Genomic DNA, 25,916 nt, shown 5'->3' with positions numbered 1-25,916 from the left:
GGCCACAGTTTTTAAATGATTGAAATAATAGAGGTCAGAGAGTAAGTACTGTGGCTCAAAGAGATTCAGCTTTGCTGCAGGTGTGTATGTGGAGTGTCAGCACAGGAACTCCTTATGGACATCAATGCTTGACAGCCCCAGGGTGGTTAAGGCTGACCTCAGTAATGCAGTCAGCACAGATACATGTAGAAAACTGGGGCTTTGGCTCTTGGATTCAAACATGCTTGTTATGAATTGAAGAGAGACGGTTCTTAGGGCCTGGGCTTCAAAGGAAGGAAGGAAGCAAAGGGCATGGTGAGAATTGAGAGTTGTTCACTCATATCTAAACAGCAGTGTGGACAGAGCTCAGAGGTGGGAATTCCCGCTGCGAGCAGAGAGCAGGCCAGAAAGCAGGCTTGGTGGATTCGTTGTAACATCAAAAATCTGCTCGGCTTCTGGTCTTAAAAGGTCTGGCAGTAGAATCTGTTCTCCACTCCCCAGCCTCACCACTTCCTATACTGGAACTTATTAATCTAAGCAGCCACTTTCCTGTCCCGAATGGCAGGCTCGACTCAGATTTTGCCAGCCTGCCCCACGGGAAGCTGTATCACCACAGCTCAGAGAGCAAAGCACTTCTTTCAGTGGTCTCAGGCCATGCGGGGCCCCTCAGGGATTTTCCCCAGCTACTGTGACTCAGTCAGCAGCCCAAATGAACCCTTGACAACATTGTTTAAAGTAAGAAAAGAACGTTGTTTAATTTTGTTTGTTTTTGTTAAATGTTGACTGGATACAAAAGAATGTGTTCAGTGTAAAGAATAAGGATACAAGAAACATCTTCCAGGTACTCATTACCCAGTTCCCAAAAATAACTGACTGTTACCTTTAGAGCCCCCTGTGTGCCCCTCCATATCTTGCCCAGCCCAAGTCATCCTTGAGTTTTGCTTTTATCACTCTTTTGCTTTTCTTTATAGTTTTTTTTTTTTTTTTTTTTTTTTTTTTTGAGACGGAGTTTTCGCTCTTGTTACCCAGGCTGGAGTGCAATGGCGTGATCTCGGCTCACCGCAACCTCCGCCTCCTGGGTTCAGGCAATTCTCCTGCCTCAGCCTCCTGAGTAGCTGGGATTACAGGCACGCGCCACCATGCCCAGCTAATTTTTTGTATTTTTAGTAGAGACGGGGTTTCACCATGTTGACCAGGATGGTCTCGATCTCTCGACCTCGTGATCCACCCGCCTCGGCCTCCCAAAGTGCTGGGATTACAAGCTTGAGCCACCGCGCCCGGCCTTTCTTTATAGTTTTACCATGTGTTTGTCTTGCTGAACAATGTACCATTTAATTTTCCTGGTTTTTGAACTTAATATAATCATACTGTTTTCTTCAGTGCCTTGACATTAATCCATGTTGCACAAAGTGGTATTTCATTTTCACAGATGAATAATGTTCCATTGTATGAGAATTTATTTATCCTTTCTATTGTTGGTGCATATTTGGGTTGTTTCCAGTATTTTGCTGAGACAAACAGTGCCACTGTCCACATTCCTGGGACATGTGTGCCCAGCCTCTCCAGGGGCTACAGCTGGGAGTGGAGCTGAGTCACGGGGTATGTGCGTCTTCAGTTTAACCAAATAATGCCAAGTTGTTTCCGAAATGGTATCCCCAGTGTACACTTCAACAATTCCATTTGCCTTATATCCTCTCAACAATGGCATTTTCAGACTTCAACATTTTTACTAATCTGGTGGGCGTAGAGTGACATCTCATGCGGTTTTGATTTGCATTTTCCTGGTTGTGAGTTGGCCATCTTTTCATTGCTTCCTGATCATTCAGATTTCACCTTCTCTGAAACACCAGATTGTCTTGCTCATTTTTCTTTTGGGTGGTTTGTAAGCTTTTTGTTAGTTTGTTTCTTATTTCTTATTTTGGATACTAAATCTTTGCCAGTTATATGAGTTATAACTGCCCACTTCCAGTTTGTGGCTTGTCTTTTTACTCTAGGATTTTGTTTTTTGGTTTTGATGAAGAGAAATTCTTTTTTTTTTTTTGAGACAGAGCTCTGTCATCCAGGCCGGAGTGCAGTGGTGCGATTGTGGCCCACGGCAACATCTGCCTCCTGGGTTTAAGCAGTTCTCCTGCCTCAGCCTCCCGAATAGCTGGGATTATAGGCATGCACCACTACACCTGGATAATTTTTATATTTTTAGTAGGGACTGGGTTTCACCATGTTGGCCAGGCTGGTGTCGAACTCCTGACCTCAGGCGATCTGCCCACCTCAGCACTCCCAAAGTGCTAAGATTACAGGCATGAGCCACTGTGCCTGGCCAGAAAACCTTAATTTTATTGTAATTTATCAAATTTTCCTTTTATGATTAGTCCTTTTTGTTTCTTTTTTTTTTTTTTTTTTTTTTTGAGACGGAGTTTCACTCTTGTTACTCAGGCTGGAGTGCAATGGCGCGATCTCGGCTCACCACAATCTCTGCCTCCTGGGTTCAGGCAATTCTCCTGCCTCAGCCTCCTGCTTTTTGTTTCTTTTTAAGAAATTCCTTCCACTTTCAAATTTATAAAGATATTTCCCTATATATATTGTCTTCCAAGCATTTTACTGTCTTGCCTTTTACCTTGAAATCTTTAATCCATTTATAATTATTTTTGTGTGTGGTATGAGATAGGGGGCCAATTTCTTTCTCTCTCTCTCTCTCTCTCTTTTTTTTTTTTTAGATGAAGTCTCTCCCTTGTCCCCCAGGCTGGAGTGTAATGGCGCTATCTCAACTCGATGCAACCTCTGCCTCCCGTGTTCTAGTGATTCTCCTGCCTTAGCCTCCTGAGTAGCTGGGATTACAGGCATGTGCCACCACACCCAGTTAATTTTTGTGGTTTTAGTAGAGATAGGATTTCACCATGTTGGCCAAGCTGGTCTCGAACTCCTGATCTCAGGTGATCCACCCACCTCGGCCTCCCAAACTGCTGAGATGACAGGCGTGAGCCACCACACCCGGCTTTTTTTTTTTTTTTTTTTAAGAGGAAGTCTCTCTGTGTTACCCAGGCTGGTCCTGAACTCCTAGGCTCAAGTGATCCTCTCACCTCAACTTCCCAAAGTGGTGGGATTATAGGTGTGAGCCACTGTGCCTGGCTCTTTCTCTTTTTTAACAGGTGTACCAAATTGCCCCAGTACCATTTATATATATAAAAAAAAAAAAAAAAAATAGGCTGGGCACAGTGGCTCATGCCTGTAATCCCAGCACTTTGGGAGACCGAGGTGGGTGGATCACCTGAGATGAGGAGTTTGAGACCAGCTTGGCCAACATGGTGAAATCCTATCTCTACTAAAAATACAAAAATTAGCTGGGTATGGTGGCATGTGCCTGTAATCCTAGCTACTCAGGAGGCTGAGGCAAAAGAATCGCTTGAACACAGGAGGCAGAGGTTGCAGTGAGCCGAGACCAGGCCACTGCACTCCAGCCTGGGCAACAGAGCAAGACTCCATCTCCAAAAAAAAAAAAAAAAAGTTTAAAAAGAACTAAAATACACAACTACAGAGTAAAAGTGGAGAGGAAATGATAGGAATTAAAGTGTTCTCAGGTCCTCATTGTTTGAGAGTCAGGTATAAATACATTGACGAAATTTAGACTTTGATAAGTTAATGTAAATTGAAAGCTACACCACATTTATAGATCAGATGACTCAACATCATAAAAACGTCAACTCTACCCAAATTTATGTATTATAAACTCACGGCAATCCTAAGAAAACATCCCAACAATTTTTATGGCATTTGGCAAACATAATCTAAAATGACAATGGGGCCAGGCAAGATGGCTCACGCCTGCAATCCTAACACTTTGGGAGGTTGAGGCAGGAGGATTGCTTGAGTCCAAGAATTGAAGACTAGTTTGGGCAACATGATGAAGCCCTGTCTCTACAAAAAAGACAAAAATAGCCAAGCGTGACAGCATGTGCCTATAGTCTCAGCTACTTGGGAGGGTAAAGCAGGAGGATAGGTTAAGCCTGGGAGGTCAAAGCTGTAGTGAGCCAAGATCGCACTACTGCACTACAGCCTAGGTGACAGAGCAAGACCCTGTCTTAGAAAAAAATAAAATGAAAATGGAAGAGCAAAGGGCCAACACATTGCTAGACACCAGTTCACCAGTTTTCTAAAATGATGTAATTTACTAGTCAGTGTGGCATTTGCAGAGACAGAGAACAGATAACAAAGAGCCTAGAAACACAACCACACATTAGTGGATGCTTGATGTATGCTAATATTACTGGTGACATTATAGATCCACACAAAAGAGGTGGAGCTCACTGCAGCCTTGACCTTCTAGGCTTATGCAATCCTCCTGCCTCAGTTTCTCAGTAGCTTGGGACCACAGGCACTCACCACCACACCCTGCTAAGTTTTACTTTTTGTTTGTTTGTTTGTTTGTTAAGACAAGGTCTCTTTTGGTAAAGACAGTAGTCTTGAACTGCTGGGCTCAAGCAATCCTTCTGCCTTGGCCTCCCAAAGTGGTGGGATTAGAGGTGTGAGCCACTGTGCCAGTCCTTTTCAAGCTTTTGTGAACATCATCAGTTGAGCATTTGTTTAGGTTTGCTCACTTGTATTTACTGTTTTTCTTGTTCTTCCTTCCTTCTTGCATTTAATACTTTCTTTGGGGGGGGATCACTTTCATCTGCCTGAAATATGTCTTTCATAAGGTATGAATTTGAGTTGCAGTCATTTGGGGGCCTGTTAGTCATTGTGTATTCTCAGGGAAGATTTTTTTCCTCCTCTATTCAGCACCAGGATGTGATAGAGGCAGCTTCTGTATTGTCTTCTTTCCACCGAGGTCCATTGAGACCTCTCTCTGGGGATGGGGTGGAGGGTAGGGCTCAAGCTTGCCTGTTCTGCAGGTGTCTTTCCTTGAAACCTGGTCTCAAAGCTCCACTTGCTGTCTGGATTTCAGCCCTTATTTAGTTGTGTTTTGACCTCTCAGTGTTACTTACTGACCTATCAGTTCTTTGATACTTTTTACTTTTATTTATCTATTTATTTATATTTTGAGATGGAGTCTTGCTATATTGCCCAGGCTGGAGGGAAGGTCATTTTTTTGTTTGTTTGGTTTGTTTTGTTTGTTTAGATGGAGTTTTGCTCTGTTTTGCCCAGGCTGGAATGCAATGGCACAATCTCGGCTCACTTGCAACCTCTGCCTCGTGGGTTCCAGTGATTCTCCTGTCTCAGCCTCCCCAGTATCTGGGATTACAGGTTCATGCCACCACACCCGGCTAATTTTGTATTTTTAGTAGAGACAGGATTTCACCATGTTGGCCAGGCTGATCTCAAACCCCTGACCTCAGGTGATCAGCCCACCTCAGCCTCCCAAAGTGCTGGGATTATAGGCGTGAGCCACCGTACTTGGCCATTTTATTTCATTTTTAACTCCTCTTATTATCAATTTTTGATGCGTTTGAAAAAATGTCTTATAATTTTTATCCAGCATTTATAGCTGTTTACAGTGGGAGAATTGGCCAGGCTACCTTTGCCAGAAATGGAGTTGTTTCATAGCTTTAACTTTGCATTTCATCTGGCAGTAGCAAACTCTGAATATATTAAGGCTTAGTAATGTTCACTTCTGGATTGTGTGAGTTTTTTAAAATTAATTAATTTGCGGCCGGGCGCGGTGGCTCAGCCTGTAATCCCAGCACTTTGGGAGGCCGAGGCGGGTGGATCACGAGGTCAAGAGATCGAGACCATCCTGGTCAACATGGTGAAACCCCGTCTCTACTAAAAATACAAAAAAATTAGCTGGGCATGGTGGCGTGTGCCTGTGATCCCAGCTACTCAGGAGGCTGAGGCAGGAGAATTGCCTGAACCCAGGAGGCAGAGGTTACGGTGAGCCGAGATCGCGCCATTGCACTCCAGCCTGGGTAACAAGAGTGAAACTCTGTCTCAAAAAAAAAAAAAAAAAAAAAAAAATTAATTAATTTATATATTTTTTAGAGATAGGTTTTCACTGCCTTGCCCAGGGTGGTCTCAAACTCCTGGGCTCAAGCAGTCTGCCTGCCACGGGCCCCCAAAGTGCGGGATTACAAGTGTGAGCCACTGTGCCCAGCCTTGGATATTTTTTAGTTTTTTTGTTTTTCTTTTTTAGAAACAGGGTCTCACTGTGTTGCTTAGGCTGGAGTGCAGAGGTTATTCATAGATGCAGTCAAAGTTCACTACAACCTTGAACTCCCAACCTCAGGTGATCCTCTTGCTTCAGCCTTTCAAGTAGCTGGGACGACAGGCACGTACCACTGTACCCAGCCACTTCTGGGTTTTATATGATGTCTTACAGCATTCATTAGTATAAGGAAGAGAGACTGCTACGTGCCTGTGATGACGGAGAATTTGCCCATTTGGTACAGGCTAAGGATCTGTTGAGCCTGTTATTCTGTGTTTGTCCACAGACGTTTTGTTCTTGTCTGTAGTGGAAAGAGCAGTTTTTAGAGTATGATGAACTTGGCTGTGAACGTGGTCAGGGCAGTGTGACCTAGGTCAGTGACAACCTCAAACTGATTTGCTCATCTGCTCAGTGGGGGTGGCAGTATTAGTCCCTCCTCTCAGGATCACTGTGAGTACTGGTGAGGCAGCGTGGAAGTGTGAAACACTGCTGGTGGGACACGGCAACAGCTCTGGCCCTTACTCCCTTCATGGCTGCTGTGAGTTATAGTCTGTTTGCACAGGAAACAATCAGCCTGTGAGTTTTTCTAGCCAGTAACCTCCCCTGGAGTCTCAGCAAATGGAACTGTTATCAGCAAGGTTCAGTTTCCTCTTGGCACACAGGACACAGTCCCACCTGTGGTCTCTTACCAGGACTCACAATTTTTATTTCATTTCATTTTATTATTTTATTTTATTTGAGATAAGGTCTTGCACTGTCACCCAGGCTGGAACAGCAGTACCATGATCTCAGCTCACTGCAGCTTCAACCTCCCAGGCTCAAGTGATCCTTCCACCTCAGCCTCCCAGTAGCTGGGACCACAGGCACATGCCACCATGCCCAGCTAAATTATTTTGTTCTTTTTGTAGAGACAGGATCTTACCATATTGCCCAGGCTGGTTGCCAACTCTGGAGCTCAGGCAATCCTCCTTCCTGGGTCTCCCAAAGTGTTGAGATTACAGGCGTGAGCCACCGCTTCGGGTTTACTGATAACATCATAAAATATACTTCTCCACTGGGACCCCACCCCGTGTCATCGCTAGCTGTGTCTGTGTCTCTGTCTTCGTCTCCATCCTATTTGCCCCACCTCCCTGGTCTTATTAGGAACAAGAGCCAGGCCACACTTGGGGGTGATTTCCAAGTTTCTCTCAGAAGCTCGTACTTCAAAGCAGGGCTGGTCGGGAAACCAGCCAGGGTTGCAAGCCTTCCGTTTCAAGGCTTGGCCTGGGAGCAGCTTTGCTGATTCATTGCTGCCGCAGGTGGTGAGGATTTGAGGGGCCGGAGGTCTGCAGCACTGTTTGTTGAAGGGCGGCCCTGGGCCCCTGAGCCTCTCTTAGTCCTCACAGGGCTGCTTCTAAAACCTCTGCCGTAGGACAGCACTTCTGCATCTAGATTGAGAAGCCCAGCAGTTTTTAAAAATTATCAGAAACTGAGACATTGGGTTCTTGACCCCTGTTTATCCAGGCCCAACCTAAGGCTTCGGGATCCCCAAAATATCCCTCTAAAATATTCTCTTACTCATTTCGTTTTTTCCCAATGAAGTTTTACAGAATTTTAACTGAGCTTAATCGTATTTGGAATAGGAAATGTAAAATCTGGTGTTGGCTTCTGCTGTATGTATTTCATAGTTTGTGTTCATGTCCTATATAGTTCATGTTCATAGTTGGAAATCTTAAAGATAATACTGTAGGGAAAGTTGTTTTTGTTGTTGTTGTTGTTTAATTGTTTTGTTTTTGAGACGGAGTCTCCCTCTACTGCCCAGGCTAGAGTGCAGTGGCACAATCTCAGCTCCCTGCACCCTCCGCCTCCTGGGTTTAAGTGATTCTCCTGCCTCAGCCTCCCGAGTAGTTGGGACCACAGGCACGAGCCACCACGTCCAGCTAGTTTTTTTTTGTACTTTTAGTAGAGGCCAGGCTGGTCTCAAACTGCTGACCTCGTGGTCCGCCTGCTTCAGCCTCCCAAAGTGCTGGGATTACAGGCGTGAGCCACCGAGCCTGGCCAGGAAAAGTTTTAAGTGGAAAAAATCTGCTAACTGCTAGGTAAATGCCTCCTTTTAATTGTTACACTGTATCTGCTATGTTTCAAATGCATGGCAGCTTCCTTAATGAAATCGTTCATTCATTTATTCAACACTGATGAAATCTTTTTTCTTTTTTTGAGACAGGGTCTGTTGTCCAGGCTGGAGTGCAGTGGTGCAGTCACTGCTCACTGCAGTCTCAACCTTGTGAGCTTAAGTGATCCCCCCACCTCAGTTTCCCAAGTAGCTGGGACCACAGGCAGGCACCAGCATGCCTGGCTAATTTTTGTATTTTTTGTAGAGATGGGGTCTTGCTGTGTTGCCCAGGCTGGAGCATGTATTACATCTGAACACTGCAAGACACCTTGGCAGTGACCTAATCCAAATGAGCATCCAAACCCAGAAAAAGTCAGTCACATTTGCAGAGCCTGAGCTACATCCATTTCCAGTTCATACTTAACCTGCTTTATTCTTTTGGCTTGAATTCTTGATCTTCAAAGAGTATCATGGGCCATCTAAGCCTTCCTTTGTGATTATCATGTTCTTCGTCCTTGATGAAAGCCTCTTTGCTCCTGGCGTCCTTGTGCCCATTGTAGAAAGAAGGTGGCGGTTACCATCAAGTATTAAGCATTTCTGCCTTTTATTCTGATTCCTGTCGAGGAAGTATTGCAGTGTGTGGGCCTTTTCCTGGTCTTTTTTCAGGTTGAAACTTAATGGGTGCCTGGATTACTGATGAAATTTTTACATCCATTTCTAGGAGACAGGACAGGGATGACAGCATTGGGCTCTCTTTTTTCTGTAATTTTTTTCTTTATTAAAAAATTAAAAACAAGTTCAAGCCAACTATTTTCTATAATTTATCAACCTTGCTGGCGTGAGTTTCTATGTAATGACAGAATGATGATGGCCAGCAGCAGCTTTATGAAGAAACTTTCATCATCATCTCCGTTTTACAGAAGGGAAATTGAGGTACGAGATTCGAATACTCCTGCCTGAGGCACTTAACTAGCCTTGGCTGGATTCCAAGTTCGGAGTGTTTGAACTGGGTCTTGGACGTGGCAAGCTCCCCACGGTTGTTGTGGATTGTGTATATGTATCTCCCAAGGGGAAGGACTTGGGTTTTGTCACACTGTCGGTGGCTCCCTCTGTTTGAACACGAGGGTACCAGCTGCTGCACTAGGGGCGTCCCCTCAAGGAATTTCTGCTCATATTGTTTTCCTGAGTGATACATTGATTCTCTGCGCACATTACCGCAAGTTTCCATTTCCCTTATGAGAAATGTTTTCCTTTGAGAAGTTTCAGTCACCAGGTCTTATAGAAAATATCTTAAGATTTTATGGTAGATGGAAATAAAGGGCTTAGGTCTCTGGCTTTGTGGGCATTGTTTTCTTTTCTTTCCTTGTCTTTTACATGTTTATTTTTTGATACAGTTTTGCTCTGTTGCCCACACTGGAGTGCAGTGGTGTGATCATAGCTCTCTGCAGCCTCAAACTCCTGGGCTCAAGCAATCCTCCCACCTCAGCCTCCCAGTTAGCTGGGACCATGCACCTGGCTTCCTTCCTTCCTTCTTCTTCCCTCCCTCCCTCCTTCTCCCTCTGTCTTTTTCCTTCCTCCCTCCCTTCCCTCCCTCCCTCCCTCCCTCCATCTGTCCTTCTCCTTCCTTCCCTCCCTCCTTCTCCCTCTGTCTTTTTCCTTCCTCCCTCCCTTCCCTCCCTCCCTCCCTCCCTCCCTCCATCTGTCCTTCTCCTTCCTTCCCTCCCTCCTTCTCCCTCTGTCTTTTTCCTTCTTCCCTCCCTCCCTCCCTCCCTCCATCTGTCCTTCTCCTTCCTTCCCTCCCTCCTTCTTCCTCTTTCTTCCTTCCCTCCCTCCCTCTCCTCCCTTTTCCTTCCCTCCCTCCCTCCCTCTCCTCCCTCTTCCTTCCCTCGTCTTTTTCTCTCCATTCTTTTTTAGCTTTCTTAGTTTTAATTTTTTAATAGATAGTGTTTACAAGTGAGGAAACAATACAAAAAGGAAATACAGTGAAAAGTTCAGCTCCTTCCCCACTTCCCCTGCTCCCCTGAGGGGCTTCTCATTACCAGTTTCCTGTATACCCTCCAGAGATGTGGATGTTGTCTTTTAAAAATAAGATGGGCCAAGCATGGTGGCTCACGCCTGTAATCCCAGCACTTTGGGAGGCCACGGCAGGTGGATCAAGAGATCAAGAGATCGAGACCATTCTGGCCAACATGGTGAAACCCCGTCTCTACTAAAAATACAAAAATTAGCTGGGCGTGGTGGCACACCTTTAATCCCAGCTGCTCGGGAGTCTGAGGCAGGATAATCGCTTGAACCCAGGAGGCGGAGGTTGCAGTGAGCCAGGATGGCGCCACTGCATTCCAGCCTGGGCAACAAGGCAAGACTCCATCTCAAATAAAATAAAATAAGATATATAAATTCTTAGCCTGGGTTTATGGTTTTGGACAAATGTCGTGGACTACCTTCCACTGGGAAGGGCCAGATAATAAATTTTAAGAGACTTTGAGCTACTCCAAGAAGAGCTGCTTAAAACTTTTAGAGGATTTAATAGTATTTAGTGGGAGGGCCACTTGTACAGGCTGTCCAGAAAGAATAATGTAAGTGTGTTTTGAATTCTTGGCACTAACTAAACCCTTTTAGGGCCGCCTGGAGGTGACATCGTCCCAGTTTTCCCATCCCAAGGGTCCAGTCCAGTGGAACTTAATCTTCTGCTTTCAAGTCCCATTGTGGCTCCTGACTGCCAAGGTTGTCACTGAATCCTGGTGTGGTAGTCCCAGCCTGAGTGTCTGGCCCTCCAGCTGCGTTTCTCATCACTTTGTCTCCTCCTTCCTCTCGTATGCTGGGGCATGATCCACTTCTCCACCTGGCCCTCCAGCCGTCACTGCTTCTGCTGTCCCTGCCTGGATGTCTTTCTTGCCTTTATCTGTCTAGGTATGGTTACATCCTCCCAAGTTGGCACTTAGCAGCACCCACTCATCACCCAGTCGAGGGGCCAGAGCTCAGACCCAGCCTTATCCAAGGGCCCCCTGAACTAGACAGTGCTCTGCAGTTGACTTTGAAGTAACCTCCACCATCCCCTCAGCCCACCAGCTATGGAGATTAGACCCCCAAAGCCCCTTCTATTGAACTTGAGCTCCCAGGCTTTCTGCCGTAAGTGACATAATAGAGGCCTGACGATAGAGAAGCAATACCTAGGTGCTTTTTTGTCGTTAGAGCAGGCTGTGGCTCCTTTAGCTTTTGCCAGCTGCCCTCCCAGGGCTTTGACCAGCTGCCATCCTGTTCACAGGAGCCCTGTGCCTCCCTGGTATGGGGATTTCACTTGGGATCACCTGGTTTGTTTTTGTTGTAATTAGTTCATCATTTCCCTTTTAACTGTGTATCAGTCACAGAGCTGTGTTAGAGAAGTAATATCTAATTCCACTTTTGCCAATATTTGGGCAGTACTTCCTGTCTCCTTGTCTCATTGAACCCTTATGTTGGTGGTGGTTTTCCTATTTTACAGGTGAGCGATTGAAAATTCAGAGATGCTTGCCTGAGGTCACCCTGTTAAATTTGGAGCTGGGATTCTGAGTCCATTGGTTTCTTCTCTTGTTCATCCAATACCCGCTCCCATGGATATCTTGTTCTACCTTGTGGCTTTAATTATCATCTCTGCAAGCAGACATCTCAGTTGTAATTGGCCAGCCAGCCTTCCCTTTCATGCACAATCCTGGAGCAGTGGGGTCCATCAGTGATCAGGCAGTGGGGTGTCTGTCCTTCAAACGTGTGGCTAAACTTATGTTGTTGATGATGATGTTGATAGGGTCTCTCTCTGTCACATAGCCTGGAGTGCGGTGGTGCAGTCATAGCTCAACCCAGCTAATATTTTAATTTTTATTTTGTAGAGATGAGGTCTCACTGTGTTGCCCAGGCTGATCTCAAGTTTCTGGCCTCAAGTGATCCTTCAGTCTCAGCCCCCCAAAGTGCTAGGATTACAGGTGTGAGCCATTGTGCCTGGCCTAAATCTGAAAGATAGTAGTAGTTGTATAGTTTGAAAAGCAAAGTCGAAATTTCATTTATATTTAGACATTTTTAAGACTTAAAGAAGTCTGTTTTTTTTAATAATACAAACTTCAGAAAATACTGCTGAACCCTGGCTGGTGGGACTGTGTAGAAGATAGCAGTGGTTCTTAAGCTCGGAACGGGCATTTTCCAGGGGAAATACCAGAGTCAGGTTGTTGGGAGGGGCCGAGATTTGTATGCTTATCTAAAGGAAAAAGTGATTTTAAAAGTTTGAGAAATCCAGTCTTAAGAAGAGTGTTTGCTGGGTGAGGAGGAAAGTGGCAGCAGGGTTGCTTTTGTTCATCTTTGCTTCTCTGCCGTCTCTTGTATTCAGAAAAATGGGTTGTCAAACTGGGCTGGTTGATGGGGTTGGGCAGGTAGGTTTCATGCTCACAAGGCTGGCCTGATGTGAACTTCCATTTCCTTGGAAGTTTGGTTTGTTTGTTTTTGGGGACAGAGTCCACTCTGTCACCCAGGCTGGAGTGCAGTGGTGCAATCTCGACTCATTGTGACCTCTGCCTCCAGGGTTCAAGTGATTCTCCTGCCTCAGCCTCCCCAGTAGCTGGGACTAAAGGCGTGCACCACCACACTAGGTAATTTTGTATTTTTAGTTTTTATTTAAAAAAATTTTTTTGAGATAGAGTCTCACTCTGTTTCCTAGGCTGGAATGCAGTGGCGTGATCTCGGCTCACTGCAGCCTCTGCCTCCTGGGTTCAAGTGATTTTCCTGCCTCAGCTTCCCGAGTAGCTGGGATTACAGGCACATGTCACCATGCCAGGTTAATTTTTGTATTTTTAGTAGAGACGGGTTTCACCATGTTGGTCAGGCTGGTCTCAAACTCCTGACTCCTGGTCCGCCCACCTTTGCCTCCCAAAGTGCTGGGATTACAGGCGTGAACCACCGAGCTCAGCTTAATTTTGTATTATTAGTAGAAATGGAATTTTGCCATGGTTGGTCAGGCTGATCTCGAACTCCTGACCTCAAGTGAGTCAACAACCTCGGTCTCCCAAAGTCCTGGGATTATAGGCATGAGCCACCATGCTTGGACACAGGTTTTTTATTTGTTTGTTTTTGAGACAGGGTCTCACTCCACGGCCGGGGCTGGAGTGCAGTGGTGCAGTCATAGCTCACTGCAGCCTCGACCTCCTGGGCTTAATCTATCCTCCTGTCTCAGCCTCCCAAGTAGCTGGAACCACAGGTTGTGCCACCATACTCAGGTAATTAAAAAAAATTTTTTTTTTGTACTGACGGGGTTTCACCATGTTGCCCAGGCTGATCTCAAACCTTCCGCAGTCCTCCTGCCTTGGCTCCCTAAAACGCTCACAGACGTGAGCCACCATGCCTGGCTCCTTTTTTTTTTTTTTGAGACGGAGTTTCACTCTTGTTACCCAGGCTTGAGTGCAACGGCACGATCTCGGCTCACCGCAACCTCCGCCTCCTGGGTTCAGGCAATTCTCCTGCCTCAGCCTCCTGAGTAGCTGGGATTACAGGCACGCGCCACCATGCCCAGCTAATTTTTTGTATTTTTAGTAGAGACGGGGTTTCACCATGTTGACCAGGATGGTCTCGATCTTGACCTCGTGATCCACCTGCCTCGGCCTCCCAAAGTGCTGGGATTACAGGCGTGAGCCACCACGCCCGGCCTCCTTTGGAAGTTTATGTCGAGCCACCTGTATTTCTAGAAAATCGAGAATGCTGAGCAACTGGAAGCCAATGGTGATCCTTCTCACCTGCCATTAGGTTCCTCAAGCACCTGGATGTGAGAGGTCTCATGTCAAGGCTCAGAGCTGGGCGCAGCTTGTTCTGGGAGCCAGGACTGTTGTTTGTGAAGATCAGTGTTTCTCTATGGTAGGCTAGTTGTTTCCTGGCTTAATGGCTTCCCTTTGCGGCAGTTTGGAAACCCTGCTGGTAGTTTAGCTCGTGCTAATAAGCCGGGTCATATTTCATGTTTGGCAGGTGCCCATTTGACTCTGAGATGGAGCTGTACTCTGTGGGGCTATTTAGCGCTCTGGGCATACACTCCAGCCTTCACCTGGGAGCACCCTTGGGGTTTAACAGAAGTTCAGTGTAAAGTGCCTCCCAGCAGAGACCATCACTCTGGATCTCTCTCCACTCAGTGCCTCTCCCATCATTCCCTCCCTCTTTTCATGCTAATTGTGCTCCGGGATTTTTCCATATTGCATTTAAAAGCAGTGATGGGTTATGATTACAACCTCTTAACAAGGTCAAGTCACCACATAGTTTTCAAAGGTACCCAATGTGCCCAGCGTAAAGGGGTTTATAGAAGCCATCTGATAAAGTCTTTGGCCTACAAAAGCAAAACTGTCGTCTGCATGTCTGCTTCCTGGTGACAGGAGTTTGCTGCGTGCTCATGATATGCCGGGCGCTGTACCGGGCCTTGACAGATGTTACTTAATTTAATCCCCTCACAAAGGAAATCACACCATTAGCCCTGTTGGCCATTGGAGAAGCTTTGCTGGAGATCGCCTGCAGGTGGGTGGTGGAACTCGGCCCTAGGTCCTGCTGGACCTGTCCCTGGAGGTTCTGCTGCTTCCATGGGGCTCAGCTGCCACTGGAATCCCTGCGTCGTGGAGGCAGCAGTATAGAGCTTGGCAGCAGAGTAGATTTCACACCGCAAACAGAAACTCGTACTCAGCAGTCTGTGGTGCTTTGGAACTGCAAGGCAGATGCAGTGGGTGGTGTTTTCTGGGGCCAGCTCTTCCGAATCCCACCTGTGGGAGCCTTGGCGATCCTTGGCTGCCCTCTTAGCTCCTCTGACCCTCGCTGCCATGCTGGGCCTCAGGGCAGCCGTGGCGAGCATGGTGGGGGATAGCGGTTGGAAGCAACCCAACTTTGGCCTGCACTCTCTGCCGTGACTGGATCAAGTCTGGCAACTGAACCTCACTTTTTTTTATTAACATTTTTGAAAAATGGCTGGGTGCAGTGGCTCATGCCTATAATCCGGCATGTTAGGAGGCTGAGGCAGGCAGATCACTCAAGCCCAGGAGTTTGAGACCAGCCCGGGCAACAGGGTAGAATCTTGCCTCTACGAAAAAAAATAATATTTTTTTAATTGAAATATGTTTTCATTTAAATGTATATGAAATATACACATTGAGTTTAAGTAGTAAATCCAGGAGACTCTAAGTAAAGAAAGAGAACTCTTCCAAGATCTCAGAAGTCCCCTGCTCGCCCTTCCCCATCTAGAGAGAACCATCATCCTGAACCTTTGACTTAATCACTTCCTTTGCTTTATAGTTTTACCGTCTGTCTCAGTTATCTCTTGCTGCACAGCAAACCACCCCCAAACCCAGTGGTTTAAGTCATCAGTGGGTCAGTATTTCTTACAGTTTTGTGGGTGGACAGGGAGTCACTTGCTCCCCAGGCATTGTGTGAGGCCGTGCGGGCAGTGCACGTGGGCTGGGAGGTGCAGGAAAGTGTGCCCTGTCCCCAGAGCCCCTCCATGCGTTTCCTACTCACTCGGGAGGCCGGGCTTTCCTCCAGCTCGGCAGCTGAGTTTCCAGGAGCCAGAGCAGAATCTTCCAGGCTTCTTTAGGTTTGGGTCTGAAACGGGTACAGCCCCTGCATCCTGATGGTCAGAGTCCTCACTGGGTCCTCCAGATTCCACCGGGAGGGAGAGACAGCGTCTCTCCATGGGAGGTGTGGTGGGCCCTGGCGGGAGAGGTGTTGTCGGCCATCCTGAGAGGGGCCCTGCGTTGCCTGTGTCCGTTTCGCCGCACTGGCCTGCCTGTCTGGACTCATGCTGCACGTGGCCCCGGTGCTTCACTCTTTTGTTCTGCAGTGAATTCCTTGTGAGGGAGGCAAGGGCCGTGTGTCCAGCCAAGCCTTTGGTCATCTGGACAGCATCCCAGCTCTGACACCTGAGGTCAGGGAGAAAAACTGAGTGACTGGAGGTGTCAGAGGAAAGTTGCCCAATGGCAGCCAGTACTTTGTAAGGGGGAGATAGGGTTAGTCTGCATCTAAAATGAGGACTTTGGGCTGCTGGGCTCTGTGGTCTTGCCTGTTGGCATTTTCTGTGGGTCTAAGGTGTTTGGGTCTTCCTTAGAAGTCGCTTGAACTAGTGCCTGTATTTATCGCCCATGACGCAAGATGAAGTAAAGACCACAGACCCTGACACTCGTGCTTGAGCAATGCGTACCGCGTTCCAAGGGTGGGTGGGGACAGGCTGCCTGGTGGGAGCAGTATTGCTTCACCCTCTGTGCCTGCTCACCTGGGGGCGCAGGGGAGCAGGCTGGCTGTGGATCTGATGACCGTGGGTAACGTCTCCCCAGACGGCACCTCCTAGCACGCACTCAGGGGTGCTCCTGGGAGCTGCCCACCCCTTCGCTCCCAGCTCCTCCTGTGTCCATCCAAGCATGGCCATCCTGCTGGGTTCCTGTCACTGAGGAGCAGATAAGGGAGGAACTAGGACACGGGCTGGTGATCCCTCCAGAGCAGTTTGCGTGGGTTGGAGGTACAGGAGTGCCTAGTTCCAGCTCAGCCCCTCTGAGGGAAGGACCCAGAGCCTTACCACGGGCCTTGGGAGAGGGGCTGTTCGAGCTTCCCGGCTGCCTGGGGGACCCTGAGCCCCACTTGCCTCATGAGGGTGAGGCTTCAGTTATAAAGTCCACAATGACACAGTTCTGCAGGTAACACCATTTAGCACTTGGTATCCCCGCTCCTGCACCCCTCAGGCTGCTCATGCACCCCTGGGAGGCCAGTCCCAGATTGTACTGGAGTGTGCATTTCAGCTGCTGCTGATCTCTCTGTGGGAACAGGGCCCCTCCCTCCCTTCCTCCCTTCTTTCTTTCCCTTACTCTGCCCATCTTTACTTCTTCCTCCCTCCCTCTTATGATCGGCTCTCCTATTTTCTTCCCACTTGGTACATTTCTGTTGGAGCTGCCTCAGAGGGTTATAGACGCCTGTTTCTCCTGCTAACACCCATGTGTGGGAGGAGCCCACTGCTGGGCGGGCATCTTGCATGTGAAGAGTGTGGTTGGTGTGAGGTGGAGAACATTACTCATGGGCACACAGCTGCTCTCTTGGCAGGTGGTGGCATGAGGGGTGCTGGGCTACCACCCACCCTGTCCTCAGGGCCTTTACTATTTTATTCTCTAGGGAATGTGCCTTATCTAATCTACGTGGCTCATCCATCCATCCATCCATCCGGGCCCAGGACAGCTGTATGGCTGGGTGAGGCTGTGCTTGTGGGAAGCCCGAGGGCACATGGCCACAGGGAGGTTCATCCCAGCCTTGGGCCCCAGACAAGACGGATTGATCCTGTCCCTTCACTTGGCTAGGAGTTTTCTCATGTATCTTCCCAGCAGGTCAGATGGTTTTCCTGCTAGAGGGTTCTCTGTACCTCTGGGGGTTCAGCTGCTGCTCCCCAGGTTGTTTTAGCACCTGGGAGACCCCTCCTTCCCAGCTCAGGTGTCAGGTTGGCTCCTGGGGAAGGTAAAGAAGTCTGCATACAGCCAAGAGAAAAGGGTTGAGCCTCACTTGCAAGTTCCAGTTAAACGTTTTGCCCTGTGTAGGCCCTGGTGTTCCCCTCTTCTGCACTTAGGGCTGCTGGGGCTGTAGGGGGGTGACTAGTGATTGAGCCCAGGGCTTGCCACCCACACAGCTGTCTGTTCACGAGACCTTTTCCACAGCCAGAAGACAGCTGAGGGCCCTGCCTTGGTTCCTTCTGCACCTTGCCCTCCGGTCTTGACCCACAGGCCAGACACTGGTGCCTCCCCACATCCAGCACATAGGAGCAGCGCAGCCACGATTCTCCCTTGCATTCCTTCAGTTCACAAATGGGACCCTGCTGCTTCCAGGGACTGAGAACGGGAGAGAAAGGCCTCTAGGCTTTGCTCCACGTGGCCGTGTGCAGCTGCCAGCCCCCTGGCTTTGGTGTGGGGCCAGCTGCCCCAAGGCCTTACCTCCTGACTTCCGGGCTGGCCCTGGCTCTCCAGTGCTTACGCTTAGGGCTCTAGCCACAGCCATTTAGGAATGCCACTGAGAGCTGAAGCTGGCCAGTGTGGGGGGAAGGAGCGGCTGTTTCTGGGTCTCTGGTGGCAGCAGCAACGCCGAACGTGTGGCTCGGAGGCTGCAGCGCTGTGCTCATGCTTGTTGCCACCGCCACTCTCCCCGCTTGTTTGCTGGATCACTTCCCCTGGCTCAGCAGATAACATTACCTCCATTTGTGAAAAGTTTCCCAGACATTACGTGGTGGGGGGCCTTCGCGCCCTTCGAGGCTGGCGGACCTGTGCTGGCAGGAGGGGCGTGGCTTCCTCTGCGGCTCCTCACAGCCTGACAGCCATACATGGTCACAGCGGCTTCAGAGCTGCAGCAGTGATTCACCCCCAAGAGGCTGATGTCACAGGGGAGCGCTGGAGCTAGGGCAGAGCTGCTGAAAGTGAGGGCAGAGAGCCCCGGTGTCCTTCTCACCTTCCCAGAAGCAGCAGGGGCAGCCCTGTGCAGACTCGGGCCTCAGAGAAGAGGAGGAGTAGGCAGAGACCCACCGCCCCTTAGCAGAGGCTGGGCCAAGGCTTGACAGCTGTGCCCAGTTGAATCTGTCTGATGTGATCCCAGACAGTGGGTATTGATTTTTCTCCTCAAACATTCTGAAATGGGTTCTTTCTAGAAAAGAGGGCCTGCTTATTTTCCCTAGACAATTGCTGATCTTGATGCTGACTCTGGGTGGTGTGGGGGCGGGAGTGAGAGCTGTTTTAAATACTTAGTCACGGCTTGTGCAGTTCAAGACTGCTGGGCACCGGGCCACGGAATTTTTCTGAACATTTTCACTTGTGGGATTTCCAGGCATGAAGTGAGGCCCTTGACAGAGAAGTTGTGGCCAGCTCAGCCGCTCTTGGGGTCAGGATCAGAGTTTGTTGTTTCTCCTGGGACGGCCACCAGGACACAGGTTTCTGAAGTCAGAAGACTCCGCAACTCTAGGCAGTTCCCCAAGCCCATGAATCAGAAAGAGAGGGAGATCTGGGCTTCGGCAGGGGATGAGGGCAACTGCAGAGCCTGAGCGGGGCCAAGCTCTGTAACACTGGGTGATGAAACAGCATCATGTCTTTACCTGTCCATGAGAGAATGCAAAAAATAAGAACAAGATAGAAAAGTTTTATTAAAGACCAGCCTGTCCAATGGAAACATCTGTCCCCTATTCTAACATTGTCATGCATTCTTTTTGTAACAAATGTTAGTGACCATGTCTTTTCATTTTTGAAATCATGGCAGTAATCAGTGTTTTATGTTTATTCACTTTTTTGGCTTTTTAGTGTCATTACCAGGCTGGATACAGAGGTGGCTGCCTCGTGTTGGTGCCCGATGCATTTTGGTTTGGGGCACTTTTCCTGGCCAGTAGACCCAGGCATGCGGGAGCCACCAGGTGGTTGAGTTTGGCTTGCAGCAGGGGTGTCTGGAAGGATCTGGCCTTTTGGGGCAGAAATGCCCTCACTCGTTTTAAATCTGTCTTCTCCATGGTGCTTGCCTGGGAGTTCAGGGGTGACTCTTGAGTGTGGCTGGCACCCTTTCTCCTTGCTAACCCCAGGGCCCTCTGACTTTCTGCAGCCATGGACTTTCCCCAGCACAGCCAGCACGTCTTGGAACAGCTGAACCAGCAGCGGCAGCTGGGGCTTCTCTGTGACTGCACCTTTGTGGTGGATGGTGTTCACTTTAAGGCCCATAAAGCAGTGCTGGCAGCCTGCAGCGAGTACTTCAAGATGCTCTTCGTGGACCAGAAGGACGTGGTGCACCTGGACATCAGTAACGCGGCAGGTACCCCGTCAGGGCTGCAGCTGAGCTTGCTGAGGGCCAGAAGCTGTGGCTGGCCCTGTGCCATGCCAGGCCCTCCAGGGGTAGCGCCTGTAGGCTGTGGGGTGCACCAGGCCTCCTGCACAGGCTTCAGGCCATGAGCATGTCAGTACTAAGTTCCTCCCACCTTTTGGGGGTCTGTTTTGAGTGGGGGTGAAGCAGTAAGGGGAGAACTGGCAGGAAGGGCTCATGATGAGCTCTAGGCCGCAGTGAACACAGGAAAATCTCATTGGGAGGGGCAGAGAACAGGCGGGCTCTGTTCCCTGGCTGAGTCAGTCCTGAAGCATCGACCTCAGTGCCAACTAGAAGTGTGGGGAGAGGTGATGGGGAAGGCCTGGGGGCTGCGAGCAGTGGCAGCAACACCTTGGGACTGCAGGAGTAGCTGGTCCTGGATTCGGTCTCCCAACCCAGAATGGCATGACATGCCCAGAGAAGGTATTATTCTCCCAATTTATGGATGTGGAAACTGAGACCCAAAGAGGTCAATGACTGACCTGGAGGTCAGTCAGACAGATTTGGTAGCAGAGCCCTGATGAAAGTCAGGTCAGAGTGTCCTTCACTTCGATGGTGAAGCCCAGTAGCCAGGTAGAGGGTGTATAGGGTAGACGTTCAAACCATCTGTCCTCAATGCGGGGTGGGCCTTCAAACCTGTCCTCGTTGAAGGCAGGCATTCTCACTCTGTCCTCCGTGCAGGGTGGGCGTTTATACCGCCATCCTCCGTGCCGGGTGGGCGTTTATACCCCCGTCCTCCGTGCCGGGTGGGCGTTTATACCCCCCGTCCTCCGTGCCGGGTGGGCGTTTATACCCCCGTCCCCCGTGCAGGGTTCATATTCACATCTCCTTTTCTCTATGCGTGGATGGCATTCACAGCTCATCCTCCTCCATGCAGGGCAGGCATTCACACCTCCTGTTATCCATGCAGGGCAGACATTCAGAACCGCAGTGAGCACTTCTTTTCAAGGGCTGTTGGCAGTGCTGAGATCCCCGGGTTACCTGCCTCCTCCCTACACAGGAGATGGGGCAGTGCAGGCTTGCCAGTCTGCTGCTCCTAAATCCCTGCCTCCTGCTGCTGAGTGAAGTGGCAGGCAGGCTACCAGTGCTGGGTCTTGAGGTGGGTCTGTGACAGCTGTCCTGTCCTCAGCAGGCCTGGGGCAAGTGCTGGAGTTTATGTACACAGCCAAGCTGAGCCTGAGCCCTGAGAACGTGGATGATGTGCTGGCCGTGGCCACCTTCCTCCAGATGCAGGACATCGTCACGGCCTGCCATGCCCTCAAGTCACTCGCCGAGCCGGCCACCAGCCCTAGGGGAAACGCAGAGCCCTTGACCACAGAAGGTAGGTGATTGGCACCCGCTCCCAAGCAGATGGCCAGAGGCCCTGGCTTTTGATGTGGGCTCTGCCTCTGACTTTCTGGGTCTCAGTTTCCTCATCTGGCCCTGACTTGGTTGGGGTGCTGGCAAGGGTTAGCCTCAGGTCTGAGGGTGGCCTCTCTGCCTGCCTTTCCCCTGCAGAGCACCCGGGAGCTGTGCCTGGTTTGGTGCCTTTGCAAATGGGCAGAGTTTGCTCCTAGCCCCTCCTTCTGCTCCCCTTAGCTGCTGAGATAAAGCCCTCAGACGCCCCGTGTGGGCCAGGTACCTTGCTGGCGACTTCCAGAAGCCACATTCCTCCCTTTCCAAGTGCTGACCTCTGATCAGCTCCCTTAGTGCACATGTGAGGTCAGCCTTCTCAACCAGTCTGTGTGTCCCACACAAGCATGAACCATCACTGTTGTGTTCCTGGTGCCCAGCCAGCAGCCTGGTATGGAGTGGGTGCCCTGTGAATAATTGGGTGAATGAAAATAGCAAACCACTACTTAGAGGTATCCTAGGGAGGACGAGGAAGACCTAGCCAAGTTCTGGGCCACCTCACACCGCCAGATGGTGGGAAACGGCAGGTCTGCCCTGTTCCATCTCCAGGAGGGGACAAGAGAGCCAAAGAGAAGGCGGCCACCAGCACACTGAGCAGGCTGGAGCAGGCAGGACGAAGCGCATCCACAGGCCCCAGCAGGGACCTCAAGGAGGAGCGCGGCGGCCAGGCCCAGAGTGCGGCCAGCGGTGAGTCAGATGCTGAGAACCCAGCCAGCTGCCTTGTCACCTCCCAGCGGCCTGGGCACAGGATAGTGAGGGCTGCCTTGGGACAGGTGGCATGGACACCTGCACCTCTTGAGCTTGTGTTACCCAGAATGACCTGTTGTGTGTTCCAGGGGTCTCTTCCAGCCAGAGCAGACACGAGTAGCCTGAGCCAGGGGTATGCTGGGGCCTCCCCTCCTGGGCCACGCACAGCCACCACCAGGGCAGTGGTCCAGGAGAGGAATCCGACCCCTGGGCAGAGGGTAGCAATCCAGCCTCCGGTGCTTCCCCCACTCAGGTGCAGAGCAGACAGAGAAAGCCGACGTGCCGCGGGAGCCGCCCCCTGTGGCGCTCAAGCCAGACCCCACGAGTGGCATGGCTGCTGCAGAAGCTGAGGCTGCTGTGTCGGAGAGTGCGGAGCAAGGTAGCCCCGCCCAGCCAGGACCAGGCCCTCTCTGGTGCATCCTCCCAGGGCCCTGCCTCCACTGCGCACTGGGGCCTGCCCTCCTCCCACCTCCAGCCAGTCCCACTTGGAGCCACCATGCACTCCAGCTTTCGGACACACTTGGTCTTTGCATGTTCCCGAGTCTCAAGGTCGTTCCTTGGCTGACCATGCTAGCCGTGTGTCTGTGAGCACAGCCACATCTTTCCAGGCCCCAGAGCTTCTCCTGCTTCTCGGCTTTGAGCACCAGGCAGGGGTGCCTTGCCACCCAGAGCAACCCTCCAGAGCCTGCTGGCTGACAGCGCCCACCCCAGCTGGCTGAGCCAGCCCCCCTGCATCCCCCAAGCGGCAAATATCGAGGTCACAGACCCCCAGCGGGTTTTCCTTGGCCAGTGCTGGGGCCATCTACTGTCCCTCCCACATGTTGCCAGTGCCCCAGGCCTAGGTGCGAGGCCCTGACACCCTCTGAGGCACCTCCGTGCCCCGCCCTTCTCTCCACAGAAGTGGAGGTGGAGCCTGCCTGGAAAGGGGAAGAGGAGCAAGAGGAGGAGGTCAAGGAGGAGGGCCCCCAGCTGGAGAACGGAGAGGCCCCCGAGGAGAACGAGAACGAGGAGTCGGCAGGCACAGACTCCGGGCAGGAGCTTGGCACCGAGGCCCGGGGCCTGCGCCCAGGCACCTACGGCGACCGCACAGAATCCAAGGCCTACGGCTCCGTCATCCACAAGTGCGAGGTGCGGGGGAGCGTGGCCAGCCCTCCCCGCCGGCCTCCCCTCCCCTCCAGCCTCCCCTCTCGCTGCCCCTCATGCCCCGCTTCCCCGCTGCACCCGCAGGACTGTGGGAAGGAGTTCACGCACACGGGGAACTTCAAGCGGCACATCCGAATCCACACGGGGGAGAAGCCCTTCTCGTGCCGGGAGTGCAGCAAGGCCTTCTCTGACCCGGCCGCGTGCAAGGCCCACGAGAAGACACACAGGTACTGCCCCAGGCTGGCCTCCTGCCCTGGCCCCTGCCTGGCCGGGCCTCTCGAGCGCCGGCGAGCCCTGCCTCCCTGTCGCCTTCTGGCCCCGTAGCCCCCTGAAGCCCTACGGCTGCGAGGAGTGTGGGAAGAGCTACCGGCTCATCAGCCTGCTCAACCTGCACAAGAAGCGGCACTCGGGCGAGGCGCGCTACCGCTGCGAAGACTGCAGCAAGCTCTTCACCACCTCGGGCAACCTCAAGCGCCACCAGCTGGTGCACAGCGGCGAGAAGCCTTACCAGTGCGACTACTGCGGCCGCTCCTTCTCCGACCCCACCTCCAAGATGCGCCACCTGGAGACCCACGACACGGACAAGGAGCACAAGTGCCCACACTGCGACAAGAAGTTCAACCAGGTGTGCGGACCCCTCCCCGAGCCAGCAGCTGGGAGCCCCCAGCAGCCCCGCGCATGCCACAGGGTGGCGGGTAGCACAGCCCCGGCCTCAAGGAGCTCATCAGTCTCTTCACCCAGGAAGCAGGGCCAGCCCCAGCCACTCGCGCAGGAGAGCTCCTGGCTGCTCCGCAGAGGCAACCCGGAGGGCAGGCCGAGTCAGGGTGGGGTCTGGGCCTGAAAGAATGGGGTAGGGTGGCTTGCCTCTCACCCCTGGGACCTGGGAGCTCTCCTGACCCAGGAGAGATGGAGCCTTCACGGTCGTGGCAAGCCTGAGAAGCGATTGCTCCTTGGGGGGAGGGGCAGGTGAGAGGGCCCACGGCCGAGCTCTGCGGGGTGGCCCCCCTGACCTCTCCCTGGGCACAGGTGGGGAACCTGAAGGCCCACCTGAAGATCCACATCGCGGACGGGCCCCTCAAGTGCCGAGAGTGTGGAAAGCAGTTCACCACCTCAGGTAGGGCCAGGGCTACCCTGGCTGACCTCACACCCCTGCTCCTCGGCCACCAGTGGTGCCCCACGGCAGGTTCACCCTTGGTCTTGCCACAGGGAACCTGAAGCGGCACCTGCGGATCCACAGCGGGGAGAAGCCCTACGTGTGCATCCACTGCCAGCGGCAGTTCGCGGACCCCGGCGCCCTGCAGAGGCACGTCCGAATCCACACGGGTGGGTGAACGGCCACACCCGGGCTGGGAGGGCACGGGGAGGAACCGACACCAACACCTTCTTCCTGGCCCCCAGGTGAGAAGCCGTGCCAGTGTGTGATGTGTGGCAAGGCCTTCACCCAGGCCAGCTCCCTCATCGCCCACGTGCGCCAGCACACCGGGGAGAAGCCTTACGTCTGTGAGCGCTGTGGCAAGAGGTCCTGCCCCGCCGCCACATCCATCGCCCAGACACCCCACAGTGAGGGGCCCAGAAGACAAACTGGGGGCTTGGCTGGGGACTGGGATGACCGCTGCCCACACCAGGGGTCCTTTTCAGTCTAGAGGGGGAGGCAGGAGGCCCAGGCTGCGGCGGTTCCATGGGAGCTCCTCCCTGTGGCCCCACAGGTTCGTCCAGTCCAGCCAGTTGGCCAATCATATTCGCCACCACGACAACATCCGCCCACACAAGTGCAGCGTGTGCAGCAAGGCCTTCGTGAACGTGGGGGACCTGTCCAAGCACATCATCATCCACACGGGTGAGCCGTGCCCCCACCATGCCTGTGGGGAGCAGGGAGAAGGAAGGGACCCCCAGACCCCAGCCTCAGGTGCTGCCTCTTGCTGCAGGTGACCTTAAAGGCAGTTCCATTCAAATGAGGACCCCATTTTCCTAGAGCTTCCTGAAGAGCCAATGTCACGGGAGGCATCTGTGCAGCTCTAGTGGCCCTCCCAGAGCACTTCCTGCTGTAAAAGGGTTGCTGGGCAAAGGAGTCATTGAGGGCCTCCCACCCCACCCCCTGTGGCCCCTTCCCCCTAAGGAAAGAGAGAACCTTGCTCCCCCAGGAGAGAAGCCTTACCTGTGTGATAAGTGTGGGCGTGGCTTCAACCGGGTAGACAACCTGCGCTCCCACGTGAAGACCGTGCACCAGGGCAAGGCAGGCATCAAGATCCTGGAGCCCGAGGAGGGCAGTGAGGTCAGCGTGGTCACTGTGGATGACATGGTCACGCTGGCCACGGAGGCACTGGCGGCAACAGCCGTCACTCAGCTCACAGGTGCGGGCTGTGGGCAGCAGAGGGAAGTCACAGGCAGCTTGCTGCCAGGGTGTCGATGATGGGGCAGTGCCTGTGCCTTTGCCTTAGGCCCTGAAACTCTGCCCGCAGTGGTGCCAGTGGGAGCTGCAGTGACAGCCGATGAGACGGAAGTCCTGAAGGCCGAGATCAGCAAAGCTGTGAAGCAAGTACAGGAAGAAGGTGAGAGGGGCCACCCGGGTGTGAGGACGGGTGGAGCCGG

The 25,916-nt window shown here is 51.7% G+C and overlaps 1 protein-coding gene across 9 annotated transcripts in view; it reads left to right on the top strand.

Annotated features, from left to right (window-relative positions):
• Positions 1-25,916, top strand: part of ZBTB17 (zinc finger and BTB domain containing 17) — a 36,072-nt gene that overhangs the window by 9,738 nt on the left and 418 nt on the right. For 3 of the 9 annotated variants that reach the window (XM_074380122.1, XM_074380123.1, XM_074380120.1), the window contains 13 exons: positions 19,791-19,997; positions 21,175-21,366; positions 21,987-22,124; positions 22,438-22,563; positions 23,083-23,312; positions 23,412-23,554; positions 23,652-23,952; positions 24,354-24,441; positions 24,534-24,650; positions 24,726-24,846; positions 25,034-25,164; positions 25,469-25,678; positions 25,766-25,876. In XM_074380122.1, the coding sequence (XP_074236223.1) occupies positions 19,791-19,997; positions 21,175-21,366; positions 21,987-22,124; positions 22,438-22,563; positions 23,083-23,312; positions 23,412-23,554; positions 23,652-23,952; positions 24,354-24,441; positions 24,534-24,650; positions 24,726-24,846; positions 25,034-25,164; positions 25,469-25,678; positions 25,766-25,876 (2,115 nt within the window). Of the gene's footprint in view, positions 1-17,345; positions 17,421-19,790; positions 19,998-21,174; positions 21,367-21,986; positions 22,125-22,437; positions 22,564-23,082; positions 23,313-23,411; positions 23,555-23,651; positions 23,953-24,353; positions 24,442-24,533; positions 24,651-24,725; positions 24,847-25,033; positions 25,165-25,468; positions 25,679-25,765; positions 25,877-25,916 lie in introns of those variants that run through there. The other 6 variants (XM_074380124.1, XM_010345557.3, XM_074380121.1 and 3 more) reach the window with 6 other exon arrangements.

The sequence above is a fragment of the Saimiri boliviensis genome, chromosome 11, assembly GCF_048565385.1.
Source record: "Saimiri boliviensis isolate mSaiBol1 chromosome 11, mSaiBol1.pri, whole genome shotgun sequence".
NCBI classification, from domain to species: domain Eukaryota; kingdom Metazoa; phylum Chordata; class Mammalia; order Primates; family Cebidae; genus Saimiri; species Saimiri boliviensis.
Note: the sequence above shows the minus strand (reverse complement) of the source record. Positions and strands in the feature narration are given on the sequence as shown.